Source organism: Typopeltis vanoorti, unplaced genomic scaffold (genome assembly GCF_054136105.1).
Source record: "Typopeltis vanoorti isolate ZY-2024b unplaced genomic scaffold, IOZ_Tvanoo_1.0 HiC_scaffold_760, whole genome shotgun sequence".
Classification (NCBI taxonomy): Eukaryota; Metazoa; Arthropoda; class Arachnida; order Uropygi; family Thelyphonidae; genus Typopeltis; species Typopeltis vanoorti.
Window position 1 is genome coordinate 1 of NW_028328198.1, and position 23,217 is coordinate 23,217.

Genomic DNA, 23,217 nt, shown 5'->3' on the forward strand with positions numbered 1-23,217 from the left:
AGCAGTACACAAGTAATTCGAAGGCTCTATCAGAATGAATTTTATTGATTCAGTATTTGAAATCCGTACAAAGATGGTCAGACTGTCTCCATTTTGTTCCATACGACCAAATATGTGGGGCACAATATTGAAAGATGTGTCGAAAATAAAAAATATGGGATTTGGATATTAACAGAAGTCTATGCAACTACGTTTTGTACCTCACTTCAATTAGATCACTGACTTTAGTGAAATGATTGAAGATGGACTAAATATTAAAGAGGACTGAGTATAGGTGTGTTCATGAATCTAGCTGAGGGATACTGCTTGGTGAAAGGAAAGTATTTTTTGCAATGTTTGGATGAACGTTCCCGAGTTCTGATTACAATCATTTGCTCATTAAACAATTGCTCTCAATCAAAGTTGCATTTTATAGTTTCAGGAGAGGACGGCTTTATTTATGTAATACATTATGTCCATAATCAAATGCACAGTTTGCTGTCGACAGTAGCTGCAGTTCGAAGTGCTGCCATCTATTGGCTTTCAGAAAATTGAATTTACTAGTCCAAAGATAACTATCTTCGAACGGGCTTTAGAATGGACTAAAAATGTTCGGCTATTAGAATTAAAATAACAGTCTTTCTCGTACAGTTTAGCGCTGTGGAAGCAAACGCCATTACCACAGCGCTACACCGGAAATGCTAATAGGTTTTCGGTCAGATTTATTCTTCAACTGTCAAAGTTGCCAGAGAACCAATTTACAAGCAAGAGGATAACTTTGGACATTTTACCTTATGATAAAATTATGGGTATGAAAACCAATCTGTGTAGGAAGTGGACCTGAAAATACTACCAGAGGTTCTTTTTATTATTTTATTATTATTATTATTACTTTTATTATTATTATGCTAAACAATTAGAGAAAATTGTGAAACATGTGGTTCATATAGCACTTTTATTCATATGATTATATCTATAAAAATGTTTTAGTTAATTTTTTGTTTACATTTTGTTTAAATTCGTTTAAATTTCATAATTTCGAAAAGCAATTCATAGTAGATGGAAGAACACCGCTAATAAAGAGCAGGCATTTGAAATACCAGTTTTGAATACTTGCTGGAATAGTTGTCTTTCTACTTTTTACTCTTCAGGGTTTCTCTAAAAAATAAATAAATTAAAAACGTAATTAATTGCTATTATTCCATTTAGAAGCAATATAAAAGATATTTAAAAATATTTTTGGATTGTGTTTTTTTTTGTCCTTAAATCTCGCAATTTTAACAGTCGTGCTTACAATGATATATTTATATTATTTAAAACCGTTTTTTTTAATCGAAATATTTTTTCAATAAGAGATATCATTTTTAATAAAGTTAGTTGTAGAGGAGATAAAATGCAATTGCATGTAGCGTAGAAATTTCTGCTAAGCTTATCTGATGGAGACATTTATAATTTTTCCATGATTAAGAGCTAATTCAAGCTTACAAAGAAAAGGTTTGAATGTAATAGTTTCAAAAAAAAGCAGCAGAAGGAAAAAGAAGTGACAAAATCTCAGATGGTTGGTAAAATAAAGCACTGCGTGGTCAATATTCGAAACCTATTGAAGGAAAGTTGACAGTCGCTTAACTTAGTAATGGCTTCAGTAGGACAGCATCAAGAAAGAGACTCAAGGCCTGATACTTGCTGCTGAAGATGTGGTGATTGAAATTGAACGACTTTGGAATAACAAAGCCAAATCAGTTCGATTTGTCATAGTTAAGCCAACCATATGCACTGCTTGGAAAGAAGTCAACCGACGCCCGTTGATAAGTTGAACCGCGTCGTGTAACGATTTACATGCTTGTAGCCGGTATGAATTGGTGGAATAAGATTCTACCATGTCAGTGCAATTATGATAAGGTGAAATGGCTGCAAGAAGGGAACTGGCAGCGTTTGAAAAGGGGTTGTGACAGGATGGCATGTTGCAAACCTATCTGTTCGGCAAATTGTTGAAACATTTGGCCATCTCAGGTCAACAATCAGTGATACCATGCTGAGATCGAAGTGCCCGGAGTCAAATAAGGGCAATTCCCCAATGGATGAACTACCTCGCTCACTGAACGTGACTGTAGGGTGTGTACGAAGGATAATATGTAAAAATCGCCATTCGTCGGCTGCACGTTGAATGCCGACATCCCAGCATCAGCTGGAACATGAATCCGCACCAAAACCATTCAGAACCGAGGCGCACAACATGGGTTTCCATGGCAGGACCGCAATACGCAAGATGCACATTACCCAAGCCAACAAACAGCCTTGTCTTCAGTGGTGCAGTGCGACACGAAGCTTGGAAAACTGTGGTATTTAGCGCGACGATTCATACTACACCCGCTATTGATGTATGGGTATGGCGGATGCACGGTGAACGTTTCTTACCAGTATGCGTAACCCCAACTATGAAATTCGGAGGCGTTTGTGGGGACACAAATATTCAACTCAAAAAGATATCTGAAGATGGTGAACAATTCAATATTTTCTACTTTGTGACATTATTACAGAACTGACCATTGTCCCCGGATTTGTGGACATGAACGGGACCACGTTTCACTGACCTTCACAGACTCCTGATAGCAATCCTATTGGACATCTGTGAGGTGAACTGGAGTTTACTTCAGGCTAGATGTAACATTATCATGATATAGAATACTAGAAAAGTTTTTCTGTCTGGAAAGGGGCTGGCAGGATATTTCAAAAGTGGTTTATAGCACACAAATAGCGTAATCGTACGTTTGCATCTTCACTCAGCGGGTCTCTTCCTGATTGAACTGATGGATGAAGGAATTCCTGTCAGGAGTATGACTTAAACCAATTTGTTCCTTACGGCGTAAAGACATATGGAGTCAACATGATATTAGTCATGAGTTACTACAGTTTGACGAAATTCAGAAACAAAATCTCTCAATATTTAAGCATATCACAGATATTAACTATTTGCATTCACATATTGCATCAGGATGCGGATATCCCAGCGAATATGATGAAATAGACATGAATGAAAAGTACAGAATAGTGCAGTCAATAATTTCTACGGTAATGGTGGAACTACGACAATTCATGTGTTTCCTACAACATCGTTTCACTAATAAAGCAGTACTTTATTTTCTTGTGCTCATAGCAGTGGGGAATTCCCTCAATGAAGGTCTGAAGAGCAAAGTATTGTAACAGTAAATAATTATTATACATGTGGAATCAGAGATTTGCAGACAGAACGATTTCTTATCTGCTTCTGATTAGCATCATCATCATCATCATCATCTCATCCGCTTGGAAAAGGATTGAGTCCACTAAGAAGAAAGGTTCTCCACTTAACGCGATCTTTGGCCATCTCACTCATGACTCTATAGATGGGCAAATGAGAATGTTCTTTCAGCAATTTTATCCAAGTATTTCTTGGTCTGCCTCTAGTCCTTGTACCTCCTGTACATCTATTCAGAGCTAAATATGCCAATCTATGAGAGGCCATTCTCTGGATGTGTCCAAACCATCGAAGCTGTTGCTTAATGATTGTGTCATTTATATCATCTGGGAAGTTTAAATCTATTCTGACTTGATCATTGGTCTTGTGTTGCATCCCGTGGGTGTTGTTGATTTTTCAGAGGCATTTCATTTCAAATGCTTGGAGTTTCTTGAGTGGTTGTTGAGTTAATCTCCAGGCTTCTGAAGCATAAATAGCCGTGGGGATGATAATTGTTTTACAAAATTTTAGTTTTAAACTTGTTGGGATTTTTTTATTTTTCCATATTTTATTTAGTTTATTCATGCTGATCCAACCAAGATTTAGTCTGTGTTTACTGTTTCCATGTTCTTGAAGTTACTAGAAATGAGACTGACAAGATAGACAGGTATATTAACTTGTTCTCACTGATGATTTTCGAGATTTATAGAAATATTTTCTTCTTCTCTTCCTATCTTCATTATTTTTGTTTTATGAAGATTTATTTTCATACCATAAGTTTTACAGGAGTCATTTAAGATATTAATAGTTTTTTCTAGCTGTGATTTAGAGTCTGCTAGGATAATTATATCATCAGTATATTTGGTGTGATTAATGTTGGTGCCATTAATTTTTAAATATGGTTTATCAGCTATGGTTTTACAGATTTCTTCTAGGAAGATGATAAAGAGTTGAGTTGAAAGAGGGCAATCCTGCATTACACCTTTCGCGACTCGGAAATCCTCGGTTTTAATGTTGTTCGTTTTAACAAAAGCTTTAGCATCTCCATAATAATTTGTAATAAATGTTAAAATATCGGAATCCATTCTAACACTTTTTAAAATAGTTATCAATTTAATTATAGACTCTGGGGAAAAAACCCCATGTGACTCCTCTTAAAACTATTATTATAAATTCGGCTATTATAGCCTGTTTTTGTGTAGGAGCGACCCTTATTTAAATACATTGGCTATCAAAACTCAAGGAGTGTATATATTTAGGGCATTATTGATGAGTATAGAAGGCAATTAAGGTAGAATAAAAGAGGTGGAAAAATTTTTTGGTACATACCTTTATTGATTCTATGATGTCTTCCACTTCCATGATCTCGCTGGAGGTTGTTTACAAGCAGAGGGGGGAGGAACGGGGGTGTTTAGACGCGGGAAAATAAGTTTAGATAACCCGGGTTAATATTAATAATATATATATATATATATAAATGTATACATATATTATTTTGAATTAGGGCGCATTTTTGTGGGGGGGAGGAAGGATAAAGACTATTGTGGCAACTGGGGGTGGGTTAACGGGGTGTGGAGCCGTTTCGGTCGTGTGACCATCCTCGGAACTTTGTCGGAAATGAGTGTAGGGCTATGTCAGGGCAAAGTTGCAACTGCCAAATAAGGGCATTAATTGTCGCTACATGGCCGGAGGCGTGGTTTAAATTATAGGTTCTGGATTGTCCAACATTCGGAAATTAGGTAGGGGCGGTGGACGTTGATAAAATTTTCATCACATCTTATGGCAATAGTTTCGGATATTCTTAGCATTGTTTCCTTGTCTTGTTTGTCTATAATTATGGCCTTGTCGATTTGGGGGATATGTTTTAGTTCAAGAGCGTGAGCTGCAATCTCAGTCTTCCCAGTACTCTGTGTTTTATTTTTCTTTTTGATGTTGCGATGTTTTTTTGTGTTCAGATGTTCCGGAATGGGAATATTGCAATCCCTGAAGTGCTCTTGTAATCAGGTCCATTGGGACCTAATTGTGGAGCCGGTGTAGGTGACGTCACAATCCTCTTGACAAGGAAATTTGTAGACAACGTTGTGGAGTTCGATTATTTCTTAGTGTGTGAGAGATTTTTTAGGTTTTAGGAGGGTTGCTAATTTTTGGTTCGTGGTGAATACTAGCTTATAGTCTGTGTTTTAGAAAATGTATTTGTAAGCTTTCTATACGTTTTGGATGTATGGCAATTTGATGACCATACGTGTCGGGAAGTCTGTTTTGGTTGTATTATCGTTATGACGGGATTTTGCCATATTGTTCGCGTAATTTATTAGATGTGTAGGATAGTTGCGATTTTTGAAAACCTGTGTTAAATATTTTAATTCTGTGTTAAGATAATTGCTGTTGGTTGAGAATTTGTAAGCATTGAAAAATTGTGATAGGATGACTGATTTTTTGACAGAATATGGGTGATATGAATTGAAATGGAGGTAATTCCCGATATGTGTGGGTTTGTGGAATATATTTGTAGCTATCTTGTTATTACTTCTGATTAATGTCAGGTTTAAGAAATTGATGGATTTGTTCTGTTCTGTTTCTAAGGTGAATTGTAGTCTGTTACTGTAATCGTTGAGGGATGTTTGTAAAACGGAGATGTGTGAGGGTTTTCCAATGCATAAAATATCGTCTACGTATCTGCCATAAAAGGTGATGCCCGGGGGGGGGGGAGGATGGAGTAGAAGTGATTCCATGTGTGCCAGGAATAATTCTGCTAGGTGGCCACTGATGTTTTGGCCCATTGGGAGACCGAAAATTTGAACATATAAGGAGTTGTTGAACTTAAAGAAGTTTGCAGATATTGTGAGTTTGATCAAGCTAATAATGTCAATTGGTGTTAGTTTTGTCCGTGTGTGTAGAGTGTGGTCCTTTGTGAGTAGTGTGTGCACGATGTCTAATGTCCTGGGGACATCCACGTTTGTGTATAATGAAGTTGCATCTAATGAGGTGAAGATGTCATCTTGGGATGGAGTAGTGTTATTTATTTTCCAGAATAGGTCACCGTATTTTTGATCATACAGATGGACGTTGTTAGTAGTGGTTTGATGAGTTTTGCAACAAATTTAGATACAGGAGCTGTGGTGGTGTTCTTGTAGAAGACTATTTTTCCAAAAAAATTTTCCACCGCTTTTATTCTACCTTAATTGCCTTCTATACTCACCAATAATGCCCTAAATATATACACCCCTTGAGTATTGATAGCCAATGTATTTAAATAAGGGTCGCGCCTAAACAAAAACAGGCTATAATAGCCGAATTTATAATAGTTATCAATTTATTTATATTAACTGAATGAAAGGCTTGTTTGAAATCTATAAAACAACAAGGCAAGTTGTATTCCCAATATTTTTCTGCTATATTATTAATGGTGAAGATTTCGTCTATAGTGGATCTATGTGGCCTCAATCCTGCTTGGTTTTCCTCTATGAATTTTTCTGTACGCAACTGACTGTGTTCTCTTTTGAACAATTCGGATGAATAGTTTATAACTATGACTTAAGAGCGTTATGGGTCTGTAATTATCACATATTCTTTGGTCTCCTTTTTTGTGAATTGGTCTAATAACTCCTGTTTTCCAATCAGTTGGAATTACTCCAGTATAAATAATTTGGTTAAATAATTTCATTAAGAAGTTAATAGCTTCCTTATCACCATATTTCATAGTTCTATAGATATTTCATCTTTGCCCGTAGCTTTCGAGAATTTCATTCGGTTCATTACATTTATAATTTCTGCTGCAGTTATGGGTGGTGCCTTTTCATATATCATCTCTTCTGTTATACTTTCCTCCTCATGTTCTTTCTGAAATAATGTTTGATAGTAGTCTTTCCAGATTATTTTAATATTTTGTATTGATCCAGTTTCTAGATTGTTTTTAAGAATTAACTAAGATATGTAAAGATAAACCACTTTCATTGTTAGTGGTTTATCTTTACATATCTTAGTTAATTCTTTTATAATTTTATATACAGTTTTATTGTCACTTCTGTTATTAGCTTCGCCACACAGTTTTGCTTTTTCCTCCAACCAATCATTTTTGGCAGATATGCACATTTTATCAATTTTGTTTTTATGGTTCTTATAATGTTGTTTATTTTCTTCTATATTTTTTATATTTAATATATGCTTTGCTACTCTTTTTTCTTCTACAGTATTTAAACTTTCATGGGTTATTCATTCGTGATTTGGTCTTGCTGTTCTTCCAAGTATGCATCGTGAAGTATTTATAATACATATTTTACTTTGATTTCATGTATTTTCTATATTATCATAGGTTAATCGTCTAATCTCATATTCTATTAGTGTTTAATAGAAAATGAGATTAGACGATTGTCTTGCATAAATTTCTCTTTCAGTTTTGAAATGACCATTTTGTTGATAAAAGCTCGTGACTTGCGCTTCTTAAATTTCAGTTTTAACTTTGTCACAAGCAGTTCATGGTCAGTGTGGAAATCTGGAGTTTTTAAAGTTGTAACATTTTGAAATGATGATTTCTAGTTACTTTTGATTAAAACGTAATCAATACAGATCTTTGTTGTACCATCTGGGTGAGGTACATGTGTATTTATGGGAATGTCTATGAAAAAAAATGGTATTGCAGATAAATAGATTATTTGCTTTACAAAATTATTCACATTTACTCCCACGACCAGTCACATGAAGATGAAGAAATCTTGTAACTTATCATAAAAAGTGTCGATTTCTTCATCTTCATGTGACTGGTCGTGGGAGTAAATGTGAATAATTGTAAACTGCTCATTTTTCTCTTTACCTTTTAGTCAAATAGCGATCATTCTTGGGCCCTGGGGTTCTATGGCCATGACTGCATTTTGTAGTCTGCTATTCACTAAGATGACAACTCCTTCTCTATGTATATTGTCCTCTCTGCCCGAATAGAATAGTTTTCCTGAATACAGATTTATCACTCCTTCTCCTGTTCAGTGGGTCTCCGCCAAGCCGATTATGTTCCATTTAATCCTAGCGTGTTTCTGTTTCCATCAGATTTGCTTTCGCAGGTTTTAGCAGTGTCCTTGTATTTAAACTTATTAGATAAGAAGCTCTGTTGGCTGACCACATAACATACTTCTCGACTGCTCCCTGTGATCTAGGAACAGTCGCGTGGGCTTCCTCGGACACAGTAACGTTCTCTTGACACAGTGGAGATTCCTGATTCATAGGGTTTAATAGCATAATAATGTGGCTGGCTTGCCATTCCACTGCTGCGTCCTTTGGTCCACGGCTCCTTATTCTTTATTCGGAGCAACCCATTAGGGTTTCCTCATTCTCCATCCGAGGGACGCATCTGGTATGCTCTTTTCTCCCCTAGGGTCTGATAAGCATGGATTCTAAATTATGATTTCCTTTTATTCAATGACTTGAAATAAAAATAACAATAAAACAATAAAAATAACAAAACATCATATGTAAAGTGACGATTGTAGATCTTAGTAGAGTGGGAAGTAAAATCGAGAATAGAAAAGGAATATTTTACTAACCATGAGTCATTTAATTAAGGAAAACTGTGAAATATGTTATTAATCCAACTTTCTTTATTCATATATGATTGTAACAAAAACCGTTCATGGGTTAAAGTTGTTAATTTTGAATTATTAAAAAAGAACTCATAGTAGGCACATAACACTAGTTTACAGCAGTGCAGATTGAAACACCGGGTGAGAATACATGGTTCGTACTTCTATTCTTATTTTTCTCAATTCACAGTTTCCCTAGAAAAAACAAAACGAAAACATTAGTCAGAAAACTATTATTTCTAACTCATTATCACTTAGTTACTATATTCAGTTTGTAAGTTAGTAACGTTATAATTATTACGGATTTGATTGAGCTGCAAGTCAGTGACAGTAAAGTGAAGATCCTGGAGATATCTTCTGGAATGTTTCAGATCTCCTTGATGCAAAGAGAGCAAAAGCTGAATGATGAGCCTTCCCAGAATATTTCCTCCTCAGATGTATTCATTCGTGTTGACCAGATATTCTCGATGCGATGAATATTTCTAACAGGATGAGGTAGTATATCAGGGAGAAAACGTTCTTCAAGATGGATGCAAGAAGATGACAAACCAAGACTGCGTTGATAGATTAATGGAGTGGTCGATTCATTGACACACACTGACGACAAATAAATCAGATGGAACGTCGGGAACGCAAAGAGTCTGACAGGGATAAAATACCGATGAAGAGTTTCCAGTACCTCTCCATTCGATGATGGCAAGTGCTATCCACATGAAACATTAAAATCAGTCATATGCAATGAAACAGGAAGTTTTAAGTAGTAGTACATAACGCCAAAATACTGCAGTAAGATATGTACCACTCACCTCTTAAATGATGGCATTCCTTGAAAATTGCTTCTCTAGCCTTTCTTCAAATTCTAAAGGAGAATCTTCTTCTTCTCTAAGATCTTGCACTTCAATTAATGTAGCAGCTACCACTGTCTTGACAAGCGACTATAAAGATGAAAGACAAATGTCAAAAGGAAGTGAATAGATCTGATTTAATATTAGTCCATACTTAGAGCACAAATAAATGATTTTAAAAGGATAGATACTGCGTAAGTCAGTCGGTTTCGATGAAGTTCTTTCGTTTGATAATACCTAGTTGAAATCCCTTCTATAACTCGAAGTTATCGAGTGCTAGACGTACTTCCAACCAATATACATGTGTGTGTGTGTGTGTGTGTGTGTGTGTGTGTGTGTGTGTGTGTGTGTGTGTGTGTGTGTGTGTGTGTGTGTGTGTGTGTGTGTGTGTGTGTGTGTGTGTGTGTGTGTGTGTGTGTGTGTGTGTGTGTGTGTGTGTGTGTGTGTGTGTGTGTGTGTGTGTGTGTGTGTGTGTGTGTGTGGACTCCTCTTCGGATTTAGCAATAATATACACACGGTTTTTCCATTGTTTTCCATGGCAAATGGTAGAAATCATGATCTTCTTGAACTGAAATGTGGAGGACCATTTTGTGGAATAAAGGAGAAATGTTATCAGATAGAAATCACTTTTCAATGATGAAATTTAGCAATACATGTGAGTTAGTGAAATATCCCAAATCAACTTTATAGTTTATTAGATGGAGCATTGGCTCAACACTCTACAGTTGTAAACGGTAATAGACAGGAAAGCGTTTCGCAATCGATAGCAATAATCCAAGCACTGTGCTATCATTGCCACGTTAAAATCAATACACGCACACACTGATTTCTTCGACATCAGAAAGGATTCATTTATAATGATTATATCAGCCCAGTATTGCAGCTTCTAATTAAATAAAAAATGTATCCATTGCTTATTTATGAAATCATCGCTACCGAAAGTTTTGAAGACATTAGTGAGAAATGGTAAAAATCTACTATCCTATTGTGATTTTATTCTGATGATGGCATTTTTCACAATCGGAGAAGTGTTGCAGTCATCACACAATTAACTTTTGCAAGACGATTACCGTAATTTCGTAATAATAGTAATAATAAATTTAACATCCTATTATACACAAATCCGTAACCACTATTTAATTTTTCAGATAAACACACACTAATACCATGGACACACAATGCCATCTAACGTCTAGATAAGCAACAATATTTTTTTTACCTGTAAATGGCGTGTGTTCTCATGTCCTGGAAACTACATACTTAAATTCTTGTAGCAAGCAGGTTTATAAATAGTTTTCACATACAACAGCAGTTTCAAATGGCAATGTTTAAAAAGAAACAACCAATATCTAAGCATTAACATAAAAAATATCAGTCAACTGATTGGTTGCTGTGATCAAATTTTATTATCTCATTAAACACAACTAGAAATGTGCCAGAGTTTTTATAAGGCAACAAAACTACACTTTTAAGAAAATAAAATACACACAAAAACTGAATTTCTAGTTACATTTAAATAAAGACAACACACATCTCTTTAGCCTTTAAAGCTAGAGTTACTATAAGAAACTGCTTGATGTGTTTGTGCAAGTTACTTACCACACTCCAATAGAAGTTTACGCAGAACAGCAAGTTCAACAATGCTTGAGAAGCGATCGCAAACGGGGCTGTTTTGATATGTTTTTCTGATGAAGCCAGAGGGAAAATAACTCGCAGAGGAAAAAAGCAAATTCTTGTCCAGAACCTGTGCATAAAAATATGTATTATCTTTATTGAAGGTATTAATCAATTATATAAAATATGTTATAAACTACCAGTGGACAGCTTTCAGTGAGATTTCCCAAATCGACCAATGGTATTTTTAGTTATATATTCTGGTAGGAGATTACGACAGACAACTGGCGCCATTCCCTCTTCACTAATCCTAACAGTATGTGATTGTCTGAGATATTGTAGGTGATACTGTCGATTTTCTTGAGCTAATCTGATAAATTTCCCATTTTCAGGAGATAAAAACTACTTTCTTTTTATGTCAAAAATTGGCGAACTCAAAAAGGTCGAAAACATTTCCTCCATTTGGCTGCTGCAATCCAACATAACGCGATCTTTCACTGGGTATAGATACCAACGTTATTTGCACAAAACTACACCTGCACCCTGAATTGCAGATAAATGGTAATATTTATTATTTTTCTAAATCACTTCCACAATCGACAGGCCAAAAAGTCGATAGCAAATAATTGCCGTTCATTGAAGGGAATCAAGAGCAAAGTAAACTGTTGATATGTTTTAATAGTTGGAGATTTCAATCCTTCGAAAATATTTCATTTGGAAGGTTGTTCCACAGAACTGAGGTAGATGGAATAAAAGACTGTTTCGGTGAAACTATCTTTGTTCTGTAAAACGATGTTGAGTTGCTGCTTCTGCTCGCTTTCTACTGGGGTAGCAGACAAACGGGAGAGCATAGTGGATGCTAGATCTGCCAATCGTTGAGAATGGAATTATCTGTAGAAGAGAAACATTACAGAAACTATCTACTCATGTGTGCCTGGCTGTGAGAGATGGGTCATCAGCCAATCAAACCCCTATCTTCTGGACTGCAACAAGATTTTTAGAGACATTATTGGTCCTCCACTCCAAATGTGATAGAAGTATTCCAAGGTTGGGTGGATTTGAGATCTTTAAAGAACAAGCAGCTGGAATGGAAAGAAGTGACGTCATGAACAAAACTATATGCGAAGATTAATGGAAGCTGAAGATGCTAAAGAAAGGAGATGATTATGCCATGAAAGACTAGATGTAAGAGTTTTCGAAAACCATGACTTGAATATGGAGTGGGAATTTTTATTAGAGTGAATAATGGAAGGTTCCCTTACAACATGGATGCTCTCTGTAACACGATCACAACAAGAATCTGGATCTGATAGTAGTTTCACCATGTAGAGTAGTAGTATAAGTCATGGAAATCTTCACGCTTTGGCGTTATTGTAATGCAAGCAACATGGAGTTTGTGAATGCCTGAAAGGAAGTTGTGGAAGAAAAGAAAGTTGGATGAGATTCTGATCTGAACTCAGATATGTGTATAATTTAAGATATTGCATTCTCTGAATATTTACCTATAACTAGTAAATATCTGTAAAATTCTTGAATCCCCGATAATTGAAATTGATGGCAAATCGTAAGCTACGATTGTTTTCTGCAACTTTGATTTCTTTCACATTATTCATATGTTATGAATGTGTGCTACCAATGTGTTTGCACTTACCACACTGTTATAAGTAAAGGGAAACAGATGTAAACGATATTCTTGTGAACACGCATCCACTTCGTTCTTTTATTTGCCAGATAGTGGTTTGCTTTTCCAAATTCTAGAATGACGTCACTGGTATCGTGAAGTAGAAGAACCAACACTCCCACGCGGACAAATCTGGAAAAATAAAAGACAAAAAATCATTTCATCCAGTTCACTACACAGATAAATTCAGTCTTATTAGTAGAATGATTCAGTCAAATACATTATCTGTTGGTCAGAATTAAACAGAAGATTGTGTTATCAAAATATTGAATAAACTAAAATGTCAATAATATCGCCGTGATACTGAGGCTTAATTTGGTCTTCATCCTGCATAACGACATTTGTCAAGATGGTCAATTTCGAACAATTTTAGACAGGTTTACTGGTAAATTAAAATTCCTTATTTATTTCACGATGTCTTGAGTTTTGTATGAAACTTATAATTCTAAGAATATTAATTATTATTAAGAATATTATTTTAAACGTTTGTTGAGCGTGTCTAGTTGCATCGAAAGCCACTTTCTACGCTAGTACGGCAATAAGATTATATCCAGAAAGTGGAAGACAACAACAATTTCGGAAAACATATCATCAGATAAACGTTCTTATTCTGTTAGAGGATGAGGTTAGAGATAAAACGTATTGCGTCACAGCACATCACTGTAGATTCCAAAGAGTGCAATCGGTGCACCATGAAACGCCATGTTGATTACCAAATCAATTATTCTCTTCCGAATCAAGGTAACTACTTTGAGGCAACTCTTTGGAACACTCCATCCAAAGGTGAGCAGTATACAGTTATCATTATTATTATTATTATTATTATTAATTATTATAAGGAAAAAAATATGTAAAAAATAAAAAACATAAATATTATAAATTATTATAAATATAAATAAATATTATTATAAACAACCTGGCAACGCAAAACCAATGCAACACGCGAGGAATGGAAGTGTGTAATCTGCAGGAGGAACAAAGAAATGGAACTGAGGCAGCCACCTACGACGCAGCCGATTATTACCGGAGGCAGAATCAGACGACGAACTGAACAGATAAAAAAATACAGATGAGTCCTATAATTTCAACTCTTTAAATATACTAATAGAAAACGGTCTAGAGACCATAAAAGCCAGCTTAGTAGACCTTATGCAAGAACTCTTCGACAAACAGAACGAACAAATAACAAAAAAAATCTAACGAATATGAAGATTTGGTCAAACATAATAGTTTAGCAGTAATAGAAGTGTTGCAAACGGTAAAAGACATCAAAAGCATCATTAACGCGCTAAATGACAGGCAACACAATTTGATGAAAGAAACATCCGAACTCCGTCAAGAACTTTATTCTCTAAAACTACAATACGAACGTTTAAATCAGTAACAACATAAAGAAGATCTTGTCATAAACGGTCTTCCTGAAACTGCACTTACAGAAACCCTCAGAGACGTAGTTTTAAAATTAGGCCATGCAAATGACATCCCCCTACAGCTTATCGACATTCAGGCCGTAAATCGGATTCCTAGGAAGAGCAAAACCCAAGGCTTGCCACGACCTGCATCAGTCATAGTTCGTCTTAAAAGCAAGTCCCCAAGAGACAATCTGATAAAAGCCAGCAGACAGAAAAAACAGTTGCCAAGGACTTGAAGGCACAGCAAGATAATACACCAATCTTCCTATCGAATATTTAACACCATTCAACCAGAATCTGTTGTACCAAGCAAAACAGAAACAAAGTACCAATTTTTGTGGATCGGAGATGCCAAAAATATTCTTGAGGAAGTCACAAACTTCAAATCCGATACAAATTAAAACCTCAGAAGACATAGAAAGTCTGCCACAGTGAAAACAAAAGTCTCCTAATTAGTTCAAAAAGAAGACCACAATAAAAATGAATGAGAACCACCAAGACAGATGCAATAACACCAGAACATACCGGCAATTTCACTTTGATCAGACCTTCATATGATTCATTTGACCTCCCAAACATCAGCCTACTTCCAACACAGCAATCAAATCAATAAAAAAAATCATGTCTCTAACCGGAGTCATCCTTAGATAAGCTCATTAAAAAGCTTCGAGGATGCAAGCAGGGACATTACATTTCAACCGAAATCAACAAAAAAAGAAAGAATTATTTATTACATTGAAGGGCTATAATAAATCAGCGGTTAAAAACATTAAAGATTGTAAAATATATAACCTACTATTATACTATAAATGCTGTTAAAAAATGTAACCTTGTTCAAATGCAAACTATAAATTGCCATCCATAGTAACTATTATTAACGCGTTTTATAATACAAAAAACGGAAAAATAGTACGAAAATCACTGTAAATATATATATATATATATACAGGGTGTTCGGGATAAATTTGACAGTTTCGTAAGGAAAAAGAAAATCTTCTTTGTATCTATTAAATTTAATGAATTGACAAAAAAACATTACAGGCAGAGTTAATTACAATACTATCAACAAGATTTACTCAAAATAACCAACATTAGCATCGATCACAGCTTCAATTCTGCTTCGGAACCTCGAACAAGCTGATGCTACAGTCTCCCTGGGAAGGGCCGCAAAAACTGTTTTAATTTTATCCATTAACTGGGCTTTTGTATTACTGGAAGTGCGATTGGTGTCTTTTTCAACTGCGCCCCATACAAAATAATCCATGGGGTTAAGGTCTGGGGAGTTTGGAGGCCGAACATTTGGACTGGTGAAGTCGTAGAAATTTTCAGACAACCATTTTTGACTTTTCCCAGAGGTGTGGCAAGGGGCCGAATCCTGCTGCCATACATACGGCCTACCATTGGCTACCCTTGTTATCCAGGGCTTGACTACAGTTAGCAATTCCACGAACAAAGCCCGAATTCCAATGCCAGGGTTCTTCAACACCTGTTCCTGCAGATTTGCGAGGAATTCTGCTGTACGAACGCAATCAGATCGTCTGCTAGGGATCTTTCTTCTTGCTACATCCTCGTAGTCACCATTGCAAGTCTCTAGTTCATGCCTGATTGTTTTTACTGTATTCAGGGAGCATTGGGCAGCAGTCGTAATATCCTTATTTTGATGGCGGGCACGAATCATCATGATACAAGTTATTCTCTTCCATGATTCAGGTGGGTTCTAGCTATCCATCCTTTCTGACATCTTGTATATGAATGAAGAAGGGTCCAAACTTTTAAATGAAGAGAAGTGTGTGTTAATACATGTAACTTACGGAAAAATATAATTAATTATAAATATGTCAAATTTATCCCGAACACCCTGTATATATATGTAAATATTTACATGTTAAATATATGTAAACATATAAATATCTGTATATATGTAAATACTCTGTAAGATGAAAAATTATTATAAAAAAAAAGAAAAAAAAAGAAAAAAAAGAGAGACCTCCAGGGAGTGAGGAACCTATCGGGGGAGGCTATACTATTCGCACTGAATGCTGTCATACCTATTCTTGAATTCATTCCCGCTACTTTGTACACACAACATCAAACGGCAGCCCATTCCAATCATCCACTACTCCATGAGAGAAAATCTGCCCTGACCTCCTTCCTGAGAGCATTCATTCTCTACTTTCATAAATGCCCTTGCCTCCTTTCCCCACCTCCTCAACAAATCACCCTTCTATCTGCTGTTTGCTAGTGTTTTCCGTCTGAAAATTCTCAATCTGTCTTCATAATCAGTGTTCCACAATCCTGTAAACTGTATCAGGCTCACCACGACACCAGACCTGCGAACAATAGTTCAAGTGAGGATTTATCGAGCCTTTGTAGGGAAGCAAAATGACTTCTTTATCTTGACATGTCAAAGTTCGTTTCAGCATTGCAATTATTCTCTGAGTTGTCTTTGCAATCTTTGCTATATGGCACTTGAACTGGAAATTCCTATCTACAAAAACCCCAAGATCCCTAGCCTGATCAGATATTTCTAGCATAATCCCACCAATATACTACGACATTGGATATCTAATCATGCCAAAGTGTATGACTTTACATTTACTGACATTGAACTGACATCCATTTTCCCATGCCCACAATTCCGACATATTCAAATCATTCTTCAAGTAGAGCATACCAATAGCATTCCTGATTACCCTACCTATCTTTGCATCATCAGTAAATAGCTGTATATCACATGTCAATTCCTTCTCAATGTCATTTATGTACAGATTGCATAACAATGGACCAAGGGCTGATCCTTGAGGCACTCCACTGGTTACTTTGAATCTTGCAGATTAATATCCCCAACATACCACTATTTAATATTTGTCAGTCACCATCTTCGTATCCATACCAATAGCGTATAATCCAAACCCACATTCTCCAATTTATGCAACAATCTATCATGATGTATTCTGTCAAATGTCTTAGCAGAATACAGAAGGCTCATGGTGTATCCATTCCCCTTGTCAAACTCAGTGGTAACATTATTATAGAATGTGAGCATGTTGCTAAAACATGACCTTCCCTTATAAAGCCAAGTTGTTCATTACAAAGCAGAAATTCTCTGTCAATCTATTTCTGAATGTGAGCACTAACTAACCATTCCAAAATATTCACAACCACTCCTAATACTGATCGGTTGATAGTTAGATACATCGGTCTCTGCACCACCCTTATGCAATAGAATTACCAGATTCTTTCCACTCCTGTGGAATTTTCTGTGTCTAAGACCCAAACTGAACAGCCTGGTGAAAGGAATAGCCAGTTCAGCTGAACACACTTTTAGTACTTAAATATCCCATCAGTCTCTGTTGCAGAATTCTTATTTAGTGTGTGCAACAGCTTTAGTACTTTCTCGTCATATACAAGAGTTTCCTCATACGGTGAAGATGTAGCGGTGAGCTCAAAGTTGCATTTACAAGGTTGGTGGCTTTTAGCAAAGCCGCTGCTCATCAGTTGAACTATCACTTCTGCATCAGTCATCCTCATACCGTCTGCATTCAGTAGAATTATTCTTTCAAATTCATTCTTCCTTTTACTTTAAGCATAAAAATAGGATTCTTTTGGGTTGTCGTTAACTTGCAGAGCCAGTTTCTTTCTTTTCACACTCAGCTTTTCGTACAACAATTGTTACTCTTCTGGTCTGCTCCTCAAAATTTTCATAACTGACGTCATCCTTATGCACGCGATATTTCTTCAAGATCACCTTTTTCTTACGTATCTCTTGCTTAATTAGATAACAGATCCATTTCCCTTCTATTTATCCTTCGAACTCTAGAAACACAATTTTATATCGCATCATTTTAAGTATTTTTTCATCTTCTGCCTCTGGTTGGTAAACGTGATCGTGAGGTACTCTCTTGGCAAGCGATTAAATTTATGAATGTTCCATTCAGAAAAGATTACATGCTGAACCACAAAGCAGGAAATTATGTGTCGATATTTTTCCCATCTAATAACTGATACCATGGAAAGAATCCAACATACCCCTCATGTGGTCATAATTTCCTGCTTTGTAGGTCAGCATGTAATATTTTCTGAATGGAACATTCATAAATTTAATCACTTCCCAAGAGAGTACCTCACGATCACGTTCACCAACCGGAGGCAGAAGAGTTACATATTTAACTGCGACGCCTTCTGACACTATAATTGGATCTAACAGTCTTTGACCTCGAGTTTCATCTGTCACATGCTGCTTGAAGAAGTTGTCCCACAACAACTCAATAAATTCAGTTTCATTCTTTTCATGGGTGCTGAGTTCGGATAATTAAAGTCCGAAAGAGTATTCTTTGAATACGTTTTTCACGCCCATATTTGGTGATGCATTTCTTCATCACCAGCAATCGATCTCCCAGGTCTGTAACAACACTCCACTATCTATTTGACCTTGTTAGATTCCAACTCACGCTAAATGGCTTTAAACTCACTACCACATGAAACATTGTTACTAGTATTCCAGTAATAGGTCTCAACTCTAACTGCATTCAAGACATTTGACAACATTAACAGTATGTCCCCTCCTCTGCTATTCTGTCTATCCTTCCTAATAATACTGCACTCTTTGCAATCGATACCAGTTACTACGTTGCTTCAGATATCCATTCAACTCTACTCCTTTGTTTCTGATACTCTTAGCATTAGTTCCTTCCTTATGCAGACATTGCTACACATCCATGATAATTACGAACCAGGCGAACACAGAATCGTTCTCTCATCATAATCATATCCATAATAATAATCATTCTCATCATTAACAGTTAACTAACAAACTTGCTCTTGCACACAGTTTCTCACGATTCCTCCCATCAGAATGCAGTTCTCCTGACTCTTCGTGTTAAGTCTTAATTTGTCAAGCCCTTTTTCATGCCCAACGCACTCGAGTGTAGCCGTCCCTCTTATACAAATCCAATCTTCCCTCAAACTCACTCCACACATCCGTAAACTCGCATCGATTCCTTGTACACGGCCTTTACTTACCAACGAATCGGATTTGCGATCATAATCTTTCTTCTTAATTCCTTATTCTCATATCGAGATAATATACTTACTATTTTCACTTTTTCTCTTCACTCGCGCCTCTTCCAACAACTTTCTTGTCCTCTCTCATCCTGAACTCATCACCATTTAAGTCGTTAGTACCTTCTACAATTATGATCATCTCGTTTACTTTTTTCTGTTTTGGAATCACTTGTTTCATATTTTTAATTTTTGCACCGGGATAACTTGACGTTACAACTGGCTCATCAATGGCATGTTTTATGATAGCTCCATACCAAATAACACTTCTTTTTATAACCAACTTTACTTACCAGATTTTTGTTGCTACACGTTAAGTTACCTGATTCCGTGTTTTGCTTTCCATTTTGGTGTTAAACTTTTCTAATCTCCCAGTGTTCCTCTAAACGCCATTAGACATTCTGTGGTTCCCTCGTTGGACTGGTTTGCGATTTGTATCCGGTAAATGGCCAGTGGTAAAGTGAAGTCTACACTAAAAAACCAAACTTTTTTTATGCAAAGGAAGAAATATTCGTAACAGGTTTATGATACCGTAGGTTAGAATTTACTGTAATCCCAACAGATGAAATCGTATACTGTATAGAGATCTGGGTGCTATTTCAGAGTTAAAAAAAAACAGTATTTTTGCAAAAAATAAAATTGGTGAGTTTTAGCATTTAAATAAACATAGAAGCCACACAAGAAGCATAAAAGCAGCAGTCATATGGATTCATACGAAGCAACAGTCATTAAACCATCAGAGTGTTGCTTCTCATGTTCCTGGATCCATACGAAGCAACACTCTGATGGTCTATTTTCTGTTGCTTTTTAGGGATCCACAAACATGAAGGTGTTGCAAAGCTTTAGTTACTGCTGTTCGACAAGACTTGACCATATTGATGTGAATTTCAGTCCAAATTTTTCATTTTGAAAACTGGAAACACGGAAATATGAATTTCTCCGATTCCATCAACTGATAAATTGTCTCTACACTGGTTTCTTCTGTATGACTTCAATCATTATCAAGAAACACAAAGAATGAGCGCTAAGGTTGGAGAGATGTAACATGGGACATATATGATGTAAAATGCCAAGAACTGATGGCATTTTGGGGGTTACGTCCTTCTAAAGGTTTTGGCAATGTAATTACGCAAAATCTAAATTTTGTAACTACATAAGAAATGGCACAGTTAATATTAATACTACAAACATATGAACACTAAACACGTTTGGTAATAATGAAACAGAACAATATTTATAAAAATAAGAATGGTTAATCTTACAAGGAAAACAATATTAATTTCACTGTATTTTTCTAATTGAGTTTAAGCTGTAATTCACTTTAAATCACCAAACTCAAATTTTAAAAATAGAAACAAACATCGACTAAATAATGAATTCATATTTACTGTGCTTATATACAGATGGATCACTTACCCAGAAGCATACGCACCAAACATTAATATGAGGGTCACCACATGATGATAAATAAGAAGCTTAGAGTCCTTTCTCCAGATATACAAATAACCAACAGAATAAAGAAACCACACTCCAATACTACCACTGCATAAGTTTCTACTGATGGATCCTTCGGCATGCAATCTAAAGAGAAGTGTTTGAAAATTTAAGTTATAATAGTAATAATGTTTTTTTTTTTTTCAAATGTCAAATTTATAGTATTAAGACTGAAAAAGTGGTACAAATAATAACACCATACAATATGATGTTTGTTAGGGCAAGACGAATAATAATGGAAAATAGAAAAAAAGTCATCATCATCATCATCATTATGCCTATCAAGGATTTAAGGCCTAGAGGGGCTTGTTCCGGCCTTAGAAGTCATCGTTGAATCTTTTTTTCTTTTTTCCTAATGGCTTGTACTTTAAAGCTTGTTTTGGTAATCTTTCTGTTTTCATTCTTTGAACGTGTTCCATCCATTTATGTTTATATTTTTTAATTTTTTCTATTACTGGTTCTTGGTTTAATTCTTTCATAATTTCTTCGTTTCTTTTGTGATCAAATACGGTATACTTTGCAGTTTTTCTCATAAACTTCATTTCTGCTGTTATTAATCTTTGTTTGTCTTGTTGTTTTATTTTCCAGATTTCGCTTCCATACATTAAGACTGGTAGGGCTAATGTATTGTATACTTTTAGTCTGGCTTGTTTTTGATCTAGGTTGGTTTAAATATAGAGTTAATTACACCTGTTATATTTAAATATTTTGCAATTTTTACGTTTATATCTTTTTCATTTTCATATGTGATCATACATCCTAGGTAATTAAATGAATTCACCTGTTCTAAGATCTTGTTATCTATTACTATTTTAGTTCTTGCTGGATCTTGTCCTTTAAAGGCCATAGTTTTTGATTTTTCTGTTGATATTATCATACCATAATCTTTGGATATCTCATTTAGATTTAAAATATCTTTCTGTAAGTTTTATCTTCAGAATTAGTAATTATCATTTGGTCATCGGCATAAAGGAGAGTGTTTAAGTTCACAGTAGGAGAAAGTTTAATACTTTGATGTTAATTTTTATTCCAGTTTATTATTATTTCATTTAAGTAGATATTAAAAATAGTTGCTGAGAGGGGACATCCCTGTCGGCCTCCTTGGTTTATCGTATATGATAGCTCATAATTTAATCTTATTTGTATATGATTATATACATATACACGTATGATAGCTTTTAGAATATTATTTCGTATTTATCTTTCTTTTAATGTGTGAAATAAAATGCTTCTTTTAACTTTGTCAAATGCTTTTTTAAAGTCAATAATGTAATACTGTATGTGTTTCTAAATTGTATTCCTTTCTTTTCTCTATGATTAATTTTAAGAAAAAGGCAGGGAAAAAAGTAATATTTTATTCATTTGATATTAAGGACCTATGATAATAAACAGGAAACGAAAATATAAGGACCTGTGCAGTGTATGTACCCAAGAGCAGTAACAATATTGGTTACTAGAAAAATTAAATTTATTTGATATATTTATTACAAATCAAATGACTGTGTCCATGAGGGTGTATCTTCATTCGTCATTCCATAACACAGCTTTCCAAGCTTCCACGTCCACTGTAAACGCTCCTTGCACCGAAGACGACACTCTATGTTAGATCAAGTAATATGGGGTTTGCATATTGCGGTCCTGCCTTGGAGTCCTATGTTGTGAGGCTCGGTTCCGAATGTTTTTGTTGTGCAAATTCGTGTTTTAGTCGATGCCGCAAAATATACTTCAACGTGTCAGCCGACGAATGACGATGTTTACGTATTGTCCTTCGTATCAACTTACGCTCGCGTTCGGTGAGTGTGGTGGGTCGTCTACTGCTGGTGGCACTTACAGTTGATCCCCAAAGCTTCCATTTCAGTATGGTATCATTGATTATTGACTTGATGGTCCAATTTGTCAACACCTTGCCGAAGAGATAGGCCTGCAACATGGCATCCGATCACAACAACTCTCTCAAACTCTGTCGGTTCACTTTTCGCAGCCATTTTACCTGGTTCTAGTCGTACTGATATTGGAAGTGTTCGTTCAAGTCGTCAAGAGTTTTTATCCGTATCAATTTGTCATCCTTTCTCATGAATAATATCATCATCATCATCATCATCATCATCATACATATCAAGGATTTAGGCCTAATATGGCCTGTTCCGGCCTTAGAAGTCATCGTTGAATCGTTTAAGAGGACGTCCTGGTTTTCGTTTTCCTAATGGCTTGTACTTTAAGGCTTGTTTTGGTAATCTTTCTGTTTTCATTCTTTGAACGTGTTCCATCCATCTATGTTTATATTTTTTAATTTTTTCAATTACTGGTTCTTGGTTTAATTCTTTCATAATTTCTTCGTTTCTTTTGT

General features: G+C 35.6%; 1 protein-coding gene across 1 annotated transcript; it reads right to left on the bottom strand.

Annotated features, from left to right (window-relative positions):
- Positions 1-8,759: 8,759 nt before the first annotated feature.
- Positions 8,760-13,684, bottom strand: LOC150092085 (ceramide synthase 1-like). The gene is made up of 4 exons (XM_090415321.1): positions 12,874-13,684; positions 11,208-11,352; positions 9,570-9,698; positions 8,760-8,958 (listed from the first exon to the last, which is right to left on the bottom strand). The coding sequence occupies exons 1-3, from the start codon at positions 12,927-12,929 to the stop codon at positions 9,573-9,575; spliced, it is 327 nt and encodes a 108-aa protein (XP_090271447.1). The 5' UTR covers positions 12,930-13,684; the 3' UTR covers positions 8,760-8,958; positions 9,570-9,572.
- Positions 13,685-23,217: the final 9,533 nt, after the last annotated feature.